General features: G+C 40.6%; 2 protein-coding genes across 4 annotated transcripts in view; both read left to right on the top strand.

The window, feature by feature from the left end:
* LOC149851309 (SNARE associated Golgi protein family) overlaps positions 1-12,852 on the top strand; it is a 29,294-nt gene extending 16,442 nt beyond the window's left edge. The window contains exons 8-10 of one of the 3 annotated variants that reach the window (XM_089999964.1): positions 10,531-10,561; positions 10,677-10,857; positions 11,110-12,852. In XM_089999964.1, the coding sequence (XP_089856090.1) occupies positions 10,531-10,561; positions 10,677-10,857; positions 11,110-11,119 (222 nt within the window). In that variant the 3' untranslated portion in view covers positions 11,120-12,852. Of the gene's footprint in view, positions 1-1,791; positions 1,881-10,530; positions 10,562-10,676; positions 11,081-11,109 lie in introns of those variants that run through there. The other 2 variants (XM_089999982.1, XM_089999973.1) reach the window with 2 other exon arrangements.
* A 1,066-nt stretch (positions 12,853-13,918) lies between these two features.
* LOC149851308 (RING zinc finger protein) lies at positions 13,919-14,900 on the top strand. The gene has a single exon (XM_090014577.1). It carries the CDS (start codon positions 13,925-13,927, stop codon positions 14,348-14,350), a length of 426 nt encoding a protein of 141 aa, XP_089870703.1. The 5' UTR covers positions 13,919-13,924; the 3' UTR covers positions 14,351-14,900.
* Positions 14,901-15,337: the final 437 nt, after the last annotated feature.

The raw sequence follows: 15,337 nt of genomic DNA, 5'->3' as shown, positions 1-15,337 counted from the left end.
CCTTCTTAAAGGCTTGTGCTTGTATTGTCCCTTAGTGGATTTGTGATATTGTCTCTTTTATTCATTATCGTAAGTGCTTGTAAGCACTTTTTATATTTCCGCAATATCTCATTACATCTAGACCATTCATTTTTTGTCCTTTTCAAAATATATTTTAATATTTTAAATTATGGTTCAAATTATATTTTAAGAGTTAATGGACCATGATAAGTCTATTTGTGCAGTCAGATTTACTGAAAATGTGTAAGATTTTACTCATTGATACAAAATTTGTGTACAAAGATTGTGTGTGTGAGAGAGAGAGAGCTGTTAAATTCCATGGCAATACATTGATATAAAAAATGCCCGCAAATTTATACCCTTACAAATTCAAAAGTTATATTGTGCTTTAATGCGTCAATTATTCAGTTGCCACCAACCATGGTCATTTTTTAATTTTATAAAGAAAATAATTTTTTAATATATAAAAACACCCATCACATCAAATCACAATGTTAATTTCAGATTTTTGAGGGTACGAATTGATAGTGATTGTTGATATCCACATATGGGCCATGGTCATCAACACTTTTGTGTGTGTGTGTGTGTTTACAACAATTTTGGATTCCTCAATTTTGTAGCATCAATGCCTCAGTCATGTCTCTGGTTCAAGGTAGGGGTGGCAAAACCTGACACGACCCGCCAACCCGACTCGCCAACCCGCCTCTTAGGCGGGTTCGGGTTTGGAAAAAATGAACCCGTTTAATAAACGGGTCAACCCGCCTAACCCGTTTATTAAACGGGTCAGGTTCGTGTTAGGGGTATGTCAACCCGCCAACCCGGCTGACCCGTTTAATAAACGGGTTAGTCGGGCGGGTCAACCCGTTTACCCGAACCCGTCAACCCGCAACCCGTTTATAACTTTATATATATATGATTCTAACCCTAAAGTTAGCATTTTCACTTTTCCAGTTCTCGCTCCTTACCTAGCCGCAGCCGATAGCGAGCTGCGAGACGCCGAGAGGTCCGAGACCACTTTCTCACTCGACATCATCCACCGCTCTCCCTCCTTCTGTTTTGGGTGTCTCTCTCTCTATTTCTTGCAGCATCCACCCCTCTCCCTCCTTCCGTTGTGGGTTGCTGAGTTGCGTTTACAGGTCCACAAGCAAGTGGAATACCAACAACAGGCTGCTACGAGTGCCTCTGCATCTTTTACTGCGGAGGATGCACATCCATGGGGTTTCTCTCAAATTGGGTTGAGGCTTTTGTAGGGTTTTAGTTTTTCCTCCTAAAATTCCATTTTTCCTTTTGTTGGTGTTGTTTTGGCTGGAATTTGAGGGTTTCTTTTATGGTTTTTTAGTGTATGCTCTCAAGCTAATCTGCGCTTGCTGCCCTATCCAGTTTGGTTACTCAATGTATCAGATTAAGTTGTTTTTTACCTACAGCCTGTTTGGGCTTAGTGGTAGACCTATCGTTGGTGGCATGTTTTTGGTTTAAATATTTTGTTGTTGCCTTCCATCTTTATAAAAGGGAAAAACCATTTGAAGCACACGGCTATATATCCCACCCCTTTTCACATTCATCAGTGTGAGTAAGAATTACTATTTATGTTGTTTCAGGCTGATCCTTTGTTGTGGCTGTTACCATTTATTGGTACATCAAACATCAGGTCTTTAGTATTATACTTGCATATTTACCTGTCCATAGTTCAGATTATATGGAAAATGCATCTTTATACCAGCTAGGATATTCCATATTTGAAACAGATCAATAGTATTGGCTGTTTTGACATTGCCTGATTCTACCTTGCAGTACTGCGGTATGGTTGGAATTTTAGCACCACTTTGTGAAGAAACATTATACAAGGGTTTTCTGATGGTGTCTTTGACAAAGTGGTGATGGTGAGCATTTGAATTGTTCAGAAAGATGCACTCAATCTGTCAGCTCTTTTCATTCTGTTTCATCAATTGGCAGTTTTAGACTTTTAGTTTAACTCATCAATCTGAAAGCCAGTCGGGTTACTCGGATCGGTTATCGTGTCGACCTGTTTAATAAACGGGTCCCCGTGTCGTGTAAACGGGTTGTGTTGACCCGACCCGTTTATTAAACGGGTTAGGCGGGTCGTGTCGAGTTACCCGTTTAATAAATGGGTCGGGTTCGTGTTTGCCACAGTCGACCCGTTTAATAAACGGGTCGGGTTCGTGTTGAGGTATGCTGACCCGCCAACCTGCCGACCCGACCCACCAACCCGCCAACCCGACCCGATTGCCACCCCTAGTTCAAGGACACAATATATGTTGTCTACTGGTCTGTTTGAGGAGTCAAAAGTTGTAGTGTTTGATCTAGTTAGGGAGTGTGAAAGTTGTAGATATGATAAAAGTCATGCATTGCCTTCTGTGTCTAGCAGTTCAAAGTCAGTGCTTTTGATCTTATATATTCAGTTGTGTGGGAGACCTCCAGTTGTGCCAAAAGGAAGATCCACCTATTTTGTTACCTTTATTGACGATTGTACAGAATTTACTTGGATATATTTTATGAAAAATAGAAGTGAACCTATGTCACATGGGTGCGGGTGCGGGGATGCGGCACTTCCAAAAAACCCGGGTGCGGGGGTGCGGTAGGGGCAAAAATGTAAAAAAAATATATATATATATATATATAATTTTGAAGTTTTAACAGTTTAACATTTAACAGTTAACATTGTCATAATATGATTCATCATGCATGCAGTATATCAACCTAAATATCAAATTATCAATCAAATAAGTAAAGCAATTACATATTTGATTGCTCTCTTAGTTACATAGAGGACTTGTACTTAGGAAACTATGTTTACATCAAGAAGTAACAATATTATTGAAAGCAACTTCAAAAGAAGGCCGATGAACATTCATAAAAATCTTATCACAACAAATGTCAAGGCGTGTAAATAAATCCCACATGCATATAAGATAGGCTAGACAGCAAAAGGCTATCAAGGTATAAGAGAAAAATAAATTCAATGTATTCCAAAATCTCCCTTCATTTCTCTAACGGGATGGGTGAATAAAGAAGACAAGGTGAATAAAAGAGGGCAAAAGAAGAAAGGAGAATTTGGGCATGCAGGAGATCAGAAATGAAATGGCAACAATTGCATTTGACTTGTGTTTCCATTTCATCATTGCCTTTTAGTACTATTCACCCACCTGGCCTCAGTCTGAGAAAAGGTTACTCACAATTGCAATTGGAAAAGGTTCTTCCATTCAGCTGTGAAAAGAACCAAAGAGGATTCCTTGTATGTGATGTTTCTCTTCAGTGCTCCAGGCTCAATAGTGCAGATTTAGTTTGATTCTCATTCCCTCCCTAGTTGTACGCATCTAGGATATACCATGCCTACCCAATTCCCACAATCTTCTTTTTTGAAATGACAATTTACCTTAACTTGGTTTGTCCATTCATTTGTGTTTGTGCAGTGACTGTAGCATAATATAAAACTTCATCTGACACAAATTATGTTCATGGCAAGAGACAAACTGGAATCCCCTCAGTAGTCCTATTTTAACCTCGTAGAAATGCATGCTATTCTTGATGAACATTACAAGTTCCTTTCGCGTTCCTGGACATGATTCTATGTACAGAAACCATGAACTCATATGGCCTAAAATGACATATGAGCCAAAACTCAGTATCCTTGTACATGAACCATGCACGCAAGCATAGGAGTTCATCTAGGCAATTGCATGGAACACCCACATCCATATCATCAAGCTCAAGGGAAAAAACAAAAACGAAAATCACTCATTATCTAATTGAACTCATAGATTCTACATTAAAAAAACATCGACACAACAGAGAAAGGAAAATACCCGTAATTTCCTTGGATATCATTGAATCCATCCAATCTAAAAACACAATTTATGAAAAATAAAGAGGCTAATGCTACAAACTTCACATGACAAATCAACTGAGAAGTGAGAATAAAGAAATGCAAGGTAGAGAAGAGCAAGAAAACGTATCAGCAGATGAACCCACAAGCAGGATCCTATCTGAACCAAGATTCTGAGCCACCCATCTGCAGACATCAATGGTCGACCCCAAAAAAGAGCCAGAGGGGGGGGGGGGTTCGGCCCCTCCTGTGCCGAAAAACGAGGGAGCAGGGGGGGCTCAGCCCCTCCCCTGCCGACCCAACAAGAGACCGAGAGGGGGGGGGGGCTTGGCCCCTTCCCTGTCGACCCAACAAGAGAGCGAGAAGGGAAGGGGGTGCTCGGCCCCTCCCCTGCCGACCCAAGAAGAGAGTGAGAGTGTACATACCTGCGAAAGGAGAGGAGGAGCCGAGAGGAGGAGCCTGGGAGGCGGAGCTGGGGCGGCGATGGGAGAGAGCTCGAGCTCAGGGGGAGAGAGAGGAGAGATTAGGGCAAAAAAAAAATTTGCCCTAATCCTCCTTTTCATCGGGGATTTTTTTTTTACGCCCAAACAATGGACAAAAATGACCTTGGGTGCGTTGACCACACCTAGGGTCGTGTTGACCGCACCCGGTGCCGCACCCGCGTCGCGTCGCGTCGACGCGGGTGCGGCATCTGTTTTGCCGAGTCCCTGTGACATAGAAGTGAACTTTTTGATATATTCAAATAATTGTATTATGATTGAAACCCATATTTCCACCAAATTGTAAATAATTTGCTTGTATTTACGGGGAGAATATATTAGTTGATCAATGCAAATTGTTTTCAAGGAAAAGGGGATGGTACATAAAACCCTTGCCTCTATACTCTTAAACACAACACGGGGTAGTTGAGCATAAAAGAAAACATATTTTAGAAACTACTAGAGCCTTAATGTTTGCTAGGAACATTCCTTGGGTTTATTGGGCTGAAGCTATCAAGATGAAAGTATTGTTGATCAACTACTTGCCTTCTATGGTGCTCTCAAGTCTCAAAGTTGTCACTTTATCAGAAACTTCATGGGAATCCACTGGCTTATTTGTTACTAAGAGTTTTTCGTTGCACTTGATTTGTTACTCTTATCTAAGCAAGAGATGAACTTTGTCTTAGAGCAATCAGCTGTTTCATTTGGATTTCCTGAAGGGCAAAAAGTGTACAATGTTTTGATCTATGATACTGAGACACGCTATTTCCCCGTTCTGCCCCTTCAAAAATCATAGCTTTTTCATATTTTTTCTCACATCTAACACCATAGATGTGATCTATAGGTTTTGTTTAGTGGGAACTGGATTTTGGATCACCTGAATCTGACCTGTATATAGGTTTTTCCGATGATCCAAAATCAATGACTATGAAGGCATCAAATTTCCCAGGCTCATAAAAATACATTTTTTCGTCAAAAAAATATGATCCAAGAGTCAATTCCCACTAAATCGAGCATGCTAAACACATCAAACGGTTCTATCATAAAATACTTCAAACTATGTGGCATAACAGGACAGAATCAGAAAATGGGGCCTAATATGTTCAGTTCTCTCTCTCTCTCTCTCTCTCTCTCTCTCTCTCTCTCTCTATATATATATATATATATATATATATATATATATAGTTGTGTCCCCGTACCCACATTTTTTGGAATTGCCGTGTCGTACCCACACCCGTACCCAGGTGACAGGTTTTGATCTTGTCTCTAAGCATTTGTGGGTCTTTCGGCATGTAATAGTTGTAGAACATATCCCATATTTTGCCCCTAACATATTGAGAATAGATCAGAGTTTGACTTTTCCTTCTTGATTCCATCCTCAACTAAAAAGATGGATGAATCCAAACAGCTATGTAGAGGGGACTCTGAGGTAGAAGTTTGTGCCATTACTTGTGAGACAACGAAGTAGGCAATATTTGGGATGAATCCAAACAGCTATGTAGACTGAATATATGGAATGTCGGTTTAGTAAGCAACGAAGTAGTGATGGGAGTGTAGTGAAGCTTGGTGAGCAAGATATACCGGTGAATGATTATTTCAAATATTTGGGATCCATCATTCAAAAGTATGGAGAAATTGATGGAGATGTAAATCATAGGATAAAGGTTGGGTGGATGAAATGGAAAAGTGCTACTGGAGTGCTGTGCGATCGTAGAATGCCATGGCGGTTGAAGGGAAAGTTTTATAGGACGACTATTAGACCCGCTTTACTATATGGTACGGAATGTTGGGCTGCCAAGAGACATCATATTCAAAAAATGAGTGTAGCTGAGATGCGGATGCTTAGATGGATGTGTGGAAATACAATAAAAGATAAGATTCGGAACGAAGAGATACGTAAGAAGGTAGGTGTTGCACCCATTAAAAATAAGATGCGAGAGAATCGTTTACGGTGGTTTGGACATATTCGGCGAAGGCCTAATGATGCTCCAGTTAGAAGGTTGGAGAAATGGGAAAATATATTAGTTAAAAGAGGTCGGGGTAGGCCTAGGAAGACTTGGATGGAGATGATAGGAAAGGATATGAATGCTTTGAACCTCACCGAGGACATGGCGTTGGATAGAAATGATTGGAGGAAAAGGATTCATGTGGAAGACCCAAAATGAATTTCTTTTTTGGTTCATATCGCTGACCCCAATTGTTTTGGGATGAAGGCGTAGTTGTTGTTGTTGTTGTACTTGTGAGACAAGTGGTTGAGATGGAAAACCAATCCCATGAAAGGTCAAAATCCTTTCGTATTGATGATATACAAACTCCACAGGAGTACTAGACTCTTAACTTCCCATCTTTTTTTGTTTCTTATGAGTCATTTACTGCTTAACATCAAAGTTTTTCTGCCTTGATTCATTCATATGTGGAACCTAATTCCTACTGATTAGTAGTCAAAGGCTACAATCAGTAGTTTAGATAGATTATGCAAAGACCTTTGCTTAGTTGCATATGACCAACATTCAGACCTTACTATTGATGGTAGCAGTTTGTCATTGAGATTTAAGACTGTTAGTGTAATGAATGCATTCCTCAATGGCGATTTAGAGGAAGCCTACATGCAGCTACCATTAGGAGTAACTGATAGAAAGGTTAGAATATGCCTATTCAGGAGATTTCTCTATGGGCTCAAACAGGCCTATTGAGCCTCAATGGAGTTTTAAAGGAGTAAGCCTACATACAGCTACCATGAGAAGTAACTGATAGAAAGGTATAGTGTCTATTTTGGAGTGCTCTTTGTGTACTCATTAGGGCCCTAGAGCATGGTTTCAAAATTCATTTATCAGTGAAGTATCTTGGTTTTAGGCAAAGTTATCATGATCCCACATTGTTTGTTTCAAATAGTTTGACAAGTCATTGTCTTCTTTTGCTTTATGTTGATAATATGATTATCACAATTGATGATGTACAGATCATCTAGAATGTCAACATTGGTTGAGTTAGCTATTTGAGATGAAGGATCTTGGAGCCTTTTATTTTTTGGGTTGGAAATAGCACACTCTAAGAGAGGCTACTTATTTGATACAACATAAGTATGCCACTGATTTAGTAGATCAAACTAGACCCAGGTTTCGAGCAGTGGATGGAGAGTTACTTGATGATCCGACTTTCTATTGTCAACTAGTTGGTTGTTGATCCATTTGACTATTTTTAGACCTAACATTGCTTATGTGGTTCCTGTAGTTAGTTTATGAGTCTACCTCGCTTAGTTCACATGTCCGTAGTAGTGAGAATCATTCGGTATGTATGACATACAATGCATTATGCATTATTCTCTTCGTAAGCCTCATCATTGGAGTTGGGCAGCTCATTGATATCATAAGTAACAATGGATTGCTCTGTCAACTACAGAGGCAGAGTACAAAGCAATAGCTCAAACTACTTTAGAGATTGTTGGACTTTGCTGGCCTCTTAGGGACATGAGAGTTGATATTTCTATATCTGCTTTACATTGTGGCAATCACAGTGCCATTCACATTGCCCAAAATTCTGAGTTCAAAGAACACACAAATCATATTGAGATAGATTGTCATTATGTGAGGCAAAAGTATCAAGAAGGGGTTATTTATTTACCCTATGTTCAATCAGTACATCAACTTGTAATTTTTTTCACAAAGGTTCAACCAACTGTTCAGTTTTGCCTCATCTTCAAACTCGCGATAGTTCCCATACCGCTATCTCAAGTTTGAGGGAGAGTGAAAATGTATGGTAGGTAGAGGTATAGTTGTAATTTATTACTTTTGTACATAGTTTTATTGTCCACCTTTTACAAGGGCATTTCAGCCTTTTTTTACTTTATTTTATAAGTAGTAGTATTTAGTCCTTTTTGTAAGGGCATTGCAGTCTTTTATCTCATTTTATTACTTTTGTACATAGTTTTATTGACCACCTTTTTACAAGGGCATTTCAGCCTTTTTTACTTTATTTTATATGTAGTAGTATTTAGTCCTTTTTGTAAGGGCATTTCAATCTTTTATCTCATTCTTTGTTATAGCACTGATAAGAAGAGTTATCTTCTTAATGAAACACATTTACCTTCATCTTCTTCCTCCCTTCATTCCATGCACTTTGAGAATTGTTTGGTGGAGAAATTTCTTATAAAACATCATTTTATTGGATGACAAAAGAGTCCAAAATTATTTTTATTGGGAAAAGGAGGAGTTATTTTTGGATTAAATTGTTGTTGCTTTTCTGTTTGCCGTTAAGAAAAAATACTGACACAAGAAGCATGAGAAAATGCATCACAATGTGAACTCACTCGAGAATATGATGCTTTTGTGCACTTCTTGTGCCGTTTCTACTCAAACTGACAATGAACTATTTCTTTAGTTTTCATTGCATCTGTAAGGTGAAAATTTGGGTCATGGTTCAATAATTCATGAGTTGCAAGTCAAGTGCTTTAATGCTTATGCATAACTAGTTTCTTTGAGACTCGATGATTTTAGTTTTCATGCTCGTGATCCATGAATTGAAGTGGGAGGCTATATCACCTGTGTTCTGATCTTTTTTTCAATGAAGAGCTTACATTGTCTACTGTATTGCACAAGACTAGGACTTCTGAATATAGAAGCTCTATAGCCCTCTCCATGAACAGTAGCCATGCAAGAATGTGTAGCAACTCTCTACTTTCAAGCAGTACGAGTGGTCATGCAACTCTCTCTCTCTCTATGATGCCCACACTTTTTCTCTTTTGTGTTTTATGAACTTTTGAAGTTCATGCATATAGTGTGAATGGTATAATCCTATGTCACACGGACTCGACTGGAGAGGCGACGCACTCGCGTCGACATGCCCCGACACGGGTGTGGCTTCGGACACTGGGCGGACTTGGTCAACAGGTGTTCGACTCGGTCAACACACTTGGGTCGAGTCCGTCCACTTTATAGACTCGGTCAAAGTTGACCGAGTCTATAAAGGTCCATTTTCAAACTCATTTTGGATCTGGGTTGGGTCTGGATCCAGACTCAACCCAGATCCAAAATGTTACCTGTGTCAGGGCTGAACCCTAAAGAGGGGTTTACGACAGGGGAAGGGGCTTACCCTGTCGATCTTTGCCTCCCTCCAGTCATCCGGTCTTCATCCCCTGCAGTCACGCTGGCGACCCAGACCCCAGCGACCGTAGCTGCAGGCGACGCCAACCACCCCCTTCACCAGCCACTAGTCTCAGGTATGCCTCCTCCCTCTTCCGTTCTTCTTCCTCTTCGTTCGGCAGGGGGCGGAGCCCCTGCCATACTTTATTTTCCAGCAAGGGGCGGAGCCCCTTGCCTTGTTATTTTTTTCCGGCAGGGGGCAGAGGCCCCTGCCATACTTTATTTTCGGTCCAGGGGCTCCCCTGCATCAGATGTATTTTTCGGCAGGGGGCTGCCCCTGCCTCGGATATGTGTTCAGGTAGGGGGCTCCGCCCCCCTGCCTCAGTTTCTCAAACATAAGCCCAAGAAAAAATTTCTCCTGCATCAGAAATTCCCCCTGCCTCAGCGGGACCTGCGCCGGGGGGAGCCCCAGGACCCCCCTTCCTGTAAGGGCAAAAATCCGAATCAGGCTCCACAACTCATCACCCCCTGCCTCGTTCTTGCCAGGCTGGTGCCTTTTGGGGTCTCTGTGTTTGCTTCCCTTTGCCGCAGCAGAATCGTGTCCCTACTCGGTGTTAACAGCTCAACTGCAAGGTTCCTTGTGCATCTTGCCAAAGGGCTTGGACATGCGGTTTGTTATATATATAATTATGTGTTAATTTATTGATATATATATATATATATATATATATATATATATATATATATATATATATATATATATATATATATATATATATATATATATATATATATATATATATATATATATATAGCCGAGTCCCCATGTATAAAATTTTTGAAATTGTGCCGCACTCGTACCTGCACCCGCACCCATGTGACATAGGTATAATCCGATTCCTATGATTGCTAGTGAAGCACTTGAAATAGTGGTTTCTTCCTGGGCTGTTTCACTTCCTTTTAATCTCTAAGAAAAATTTTCTGATACGCCCATGTGACACAGGTATAATCCGATTCCTATGATTGCTAGTGAAGCACTTGAAATAGTGGTTTCTTCCTGGGCTGTTTCACTTCCTTTTAATCTCTAAGAATTTTTTTCTGATACGCTTGTCCAATGACATTAATGCAGCTGCTGCTTGTATCTGGGCTTGTGCTCTCTGGTGAGTCATGAGAAGAACTAGTCTTTTTCCTTTCTTTTCTCTTATCCTGATATTTAGAGGCTCAAAATGCATGCCATGAACGTTTTGCCAAAACCTCGATGGTTCTCTTTTGCAGTGATCCTGATGGTATGTGTCACTAAAGTGGCAAAGTCATCTTTAGAGAAGGCCTTGATGGAAAATGAAACAGCGGTGGATGTCATGACCTCATCTCAGTTGCCCATCTCTGTTGACCCTTCGATGGATCTCCACCAGCCTCTGATAATCAAGATTGACCCCTCAATTGATGGTCATGAAAAGTAAGAAAATATTAATTGGTGTAAATTCTCTCTCTCTCTCTCTCTCTCTGTTTTGTATGAAATCATACACGTTCATTGATGAAAGGAGACATGTCACATGTATTTTAGATGTATTTTCATTTACACAAGATCATGGTGTATGCATGAAAAGTTTCTTCTGAATTTCAAATTTATAATGTATAAAGATGCTTCTCAATAAAGTAGATTGAGTTCCTTTTTCTTTTCTGTTTTTTTGTTTTTGTTGGCAAGCAGAAAAGCATGATAACTTTCCTGTGCACAATCATCGCGCTCTACGCATCCTCATCGACTTGCTCTGCTGCTTGACTCTGCATTGTGCACTTGCTTTCTTCTTCCACTGGGAAGCAGGCCATCCAAGTTGGCAGAAATTGCTACTTGGATGTCCCACTAAACACCTTTCAACCTTCCTCTCCATGATTTACTTTGTTGCGCCCGTCACTGCTGCCTGTTGTAGTCACTGCTGCTTGTTGGTGTAAAATTAAAAAAAATTAAGTTGCCAACGGGGCCTCCGCTTGTCTGGTAGGAGCAGCTAGTGCACGGCACCTTGTGTTTGGTCGTTGCAGGTTCTAAACCCAATGGTATAGTTGTATAACTGGTAGGGGTCTGCCTAACCCCAGCTTGCCTTTCGAAAAAAAAAGAGATTCCAAGTTCCTAATCTATTTGAACGATACTGATAAAGCTGCAAATTATCCCAACCGTTTTCTGTCCATGTTTTTATTGGTCAAGATCATGAAAATCCAGTTGGATCCATGGATTTGGACACAGTGCTCAAATTATTTATGCTTTAATAATTAATAACCATTGACCATTGAGATCATATTTGTGATTCCGATTGGTTTTAAGGTTATAGAACAATTAACTAATAGCTTCCGACAGAATGCTTTAGTTCACGCGAGATGATTCCAGTTTTAGGAGATGGTGAATTCTTCCTAGGCTCTGTTTGAGAGCCGGTTTTGGAGTGGAGATGAGAGGGGTGATGGGATTATTAGAGTGGAGATGAGGCTGGAGTTGTCAACAACAACATCCTTGTGAGAATGTAGTTTAAAATGACCTATCACTCTCAACACCATTCTCATCTCTCAAAACAAAGTTTCTAAACACCTGTAGAGGTTGGTGGTATTAGTTATTAAATACCATCTCCCTTCCCATCTCCGGCTCCCAAACAGAGCTTTGAATCTTAAATGCTATTTAATTGTCTTGATATAGGTTGATGTCCTCCCTTTTTCTTCGATTGAGAAGGACAAATTTCTCGCATGTGAAAGACCTTGCTGGCTTCTGTTATAAATAGCACTTTGATGTGAATCTTGTGTGAGTTGTGGTGGTGCATCTCCTGTGTGGCTATGTCAAGCTCCTATGCTGAAGGCCCACAAGAGCTCTGCATACTTGGTTGGGTGTGTTGGCTTAAGGCATTCAACTAGCCAAGCTTCTATGCCGAAGGCCCGCAAGACCTCTGCATACTGGGCTAGGTGGGTCGAGTTAAGGCATTCAAGTTGAAAGACATTAAGAATCTTATACTCACGGTCTGCGTCCCTTACCACATGGTCTAAGTAATGGGGAGACCTACCCATTGGACAGGAAGGAGAGGGAAGGGGTACTCGGAGGTTTTACATACATGAGAGGAGATTTGTGAAGGGAAGATTGAGGCTGTGAATCCTTCTCCAACTGCCTTGCATGGGTAGCTTCCTTTATATTAAAAAAAATCATTTAAGAATACTGCCTTGTTATAATCTCCAAATGAAATTAAAAAAAAGAAAAAAGATGTTCTTCTGCCCTGTCCGTGTTTTGAGTGATCTTTTCTCATTGTTTACATTTTTTTTGAAAGGCAAGCTGGGGTTAGGCAGACCCCTACCAGTTATACAACTATACAATTGGCTTTTGAACCTGCAACATCCCAACACAAGGTGACATGCACTAGCTGCTCTTACCAGACAAGCGAAACCCCGTTGGTCCTCATTGTTTACATGTTCCAGAGTTTATTCATTCTTTGTGATGTCACGATCAACCGCCTCGTCTCCCACATATATTTTCATCATTTCCATGGGACTATGGCATGTTTGACAGAACATGAATTGCAAACTACATGCTTTTTGTGGTCATGAAAATGGTTGAGTTTCATGTGGAAGTGCGATTTCCAAAAAAGTTTTGATCATCTTCCAAACAATAGCAGTCTTTGAGGCAGATGAATGGTGATTGATCCCATAACATGGAAAAGTTTGGCATAATATACAGTTGAAATCTGTGGTCGCAAATTTTGTACTCGGCTTTCTTTCTCCACACGGAAGATCTTGTAAGATTGCCTTTTGGAAAGATATTGTGAAAATTCCTTATGTTTATAATAAAAAATGAATGAAAAAATCAACCCAAGTATGGAAAATTTATAGAAATTTAAAAAGATTGAAATACAACAAAATGGAAAAAAAAAATAGTGCGCGGAATAAGTTACAAACAAAAACACGTTTTGGTTGGTACACCCAAGTCCTAATGGAGCCCATCAGTTAAAGGCACCTGTACACACCAGGTGGGTGTGGAACCTGGGACACTGTCAATGTTTTTGAATAAGAAGAATATTTACATATTGGATGAGGTAAGATGAATTTGTTCACTTCAGCCAACAAACACATTATTGCATATTGGAAAAGCTCCAGACCCAAGTACCTGTTAAACATGCACCCCCGTGAACGAGGATCACTTTCATGTTTTTAAGTTTGAACTCCCAAAAACTAGTCCATCAAACTCTCTCTGTGTTGGGTGTGATGGGTACAGAATCTTATTTCATGATCGATAAAGACACTAATATCACTGTCACAAACTTGAAGACTTTTTCGTCCTCGTGGGAGGGGAATTAATTCAGATATTCATTCATTCATTTTACTTTTACCCCATTAGCTCCTTTCTCTTTTATTTTGACATTTTCTATTCCAAAGTGAAAAAAGAAAAAAAAAAGGGGCGACAAAGCATAAACCGCAAGTCAAAAGCTCACTCTCAATTGAGAGAAACAAAACCAAAAGCTGCTTCTCCTCACCTGTCTGCATCGCCAAAGAGAATACCAATGAGGCAACTGGTTTTCTCTTCCATGGCATGCTTCTGCATTCCCCACAGCAGCAGCAGAAGCTCCACCTTCACCACACGCTTCATCAACCACACTGACAGGCCCATAGATCTGCAGATAAGGGTAGGATCCATACTGAAGAAGTCCTACACCGTTCAGCCGGGCAACTCCAAGAAGCTAGGGAGCAAGCACATTTACAAAACTTACGTGCCCAAGTATGGAGACACCAACACCATGATTTTCCACTGCAATGAGATCTTTCAACCATACGTTTGGATTCATGACAGTGGGGATTTCTCCAGGATGGTGAAGCAGCAGTATGTAAGCCTTGAAGACATGAAGGGCCACTCTGAGATCAGGATCTGCAGAAACCATGTGAAAGGATACATCCAAGTTCACAAGAAACCCATAGTGGATTTCTGCTAGAAATCAATGGTTCTATTGATCAGGATCTGCAGAAACCATGGAAAGGAAGCATCTTGGCCCATAAGAAACGCAAGGTGGTTCCCCTAAAAAAGTAGTAGTCTCTCTGTGTGTGTGTGTCATCTTTGACCAGTTGATGTTGAGTCAAGAGCATATGGTGACAGATAGCTTGTAGATTTTTTCATCTTCATGTTATTTTTTGGTGTGGTCAGCACATATGTTTTTCCTTATGTTCTTGTCTAGTTGGCTTATTGCTTGTGAACTGTGATAAATAATATTGTCAAGTTTGTCAGAAGCAAAGAGATTTTTTTTTTTTTTGGATAATCAAAGGGAGTTGGTAAAATCCCAAGGTCCCCCACCGGGGAGTACACTCAACAACTTTGATCTTGCAGCAAGGGGGCACTACCTTTGGGTTTCAAAGACATTCCCTCAACTTGGTGGCATTCACAAGTCGCCCCTACCAGAGAGCCCCTGGGCTCATGTGCCAATGTACACTGGCCATCAATCTGACATGTCAAGATTGGGGCGATCCTCTGAATCTACGCCAAGCAAATCCCCCGATCCCATGAACTTTTCTATGCCTAAGGAATTACTCCAGTTGTCTTTACCAAGTCCAATGCTTAGAGGACACCAAAAGGTCCTACTGAGCTCATAGATTAAAAACCAGATGAGTCAACCTCGTGGGTTACCTGGGCATAGTTGAGCGGACCACCAAAATGTGACTTCTCAAGTCAAGTTCACAATAAGGCTATACCTGTATTTGGTGCTGAAATGCCAAACCCTGGATATTCCAAATCCAGGATTTGAAAGCACTGGTATTTGCCAACAAGTACCCACCGCTGTTTGGGAATAATGTTCCGCAACCAGCTGGAGTTGGCATCTCCTTGCCAATTACATGCTGCCAAACAGCCATCTAGGATTAAAAAGGAACTAGATGCGGGGATTTGTCATATCCAATCCCTCAAACAGTGGTAGGCATTGAGAGTCGGT

The sequence above is a fragment of the Nuphar pumila genome, chromosome 1 (genome assembly GCF_984573655.1).
Source record: "Nuphar pumila chromosome 1, dmNupPumi1.hap1.1, whole genome shotgun sequence".
In the NCBI taxonomy this organism is placed as follows: Eukaryota; Viridiplantae; Streptophyta; class Magnoliopsida; order Nymphaeales; family Nymphaeaceae; genus Nuphar; species Nuphar pumila.
Note: the sequence above shows the minus strand (reverse complement) of the source record. Positions and strands in the feature narration are given on the sequence as shown.

Excerpts from the sequence above, each read along its gene's own strand:
- LOC149851308 (XM_090014577.1), top strand. The coding sequence starts at position 13,925 with ATGAGGCAACTGGTTTTCTCTTCCATGGCATGCTTCTGCATTCCCCAC.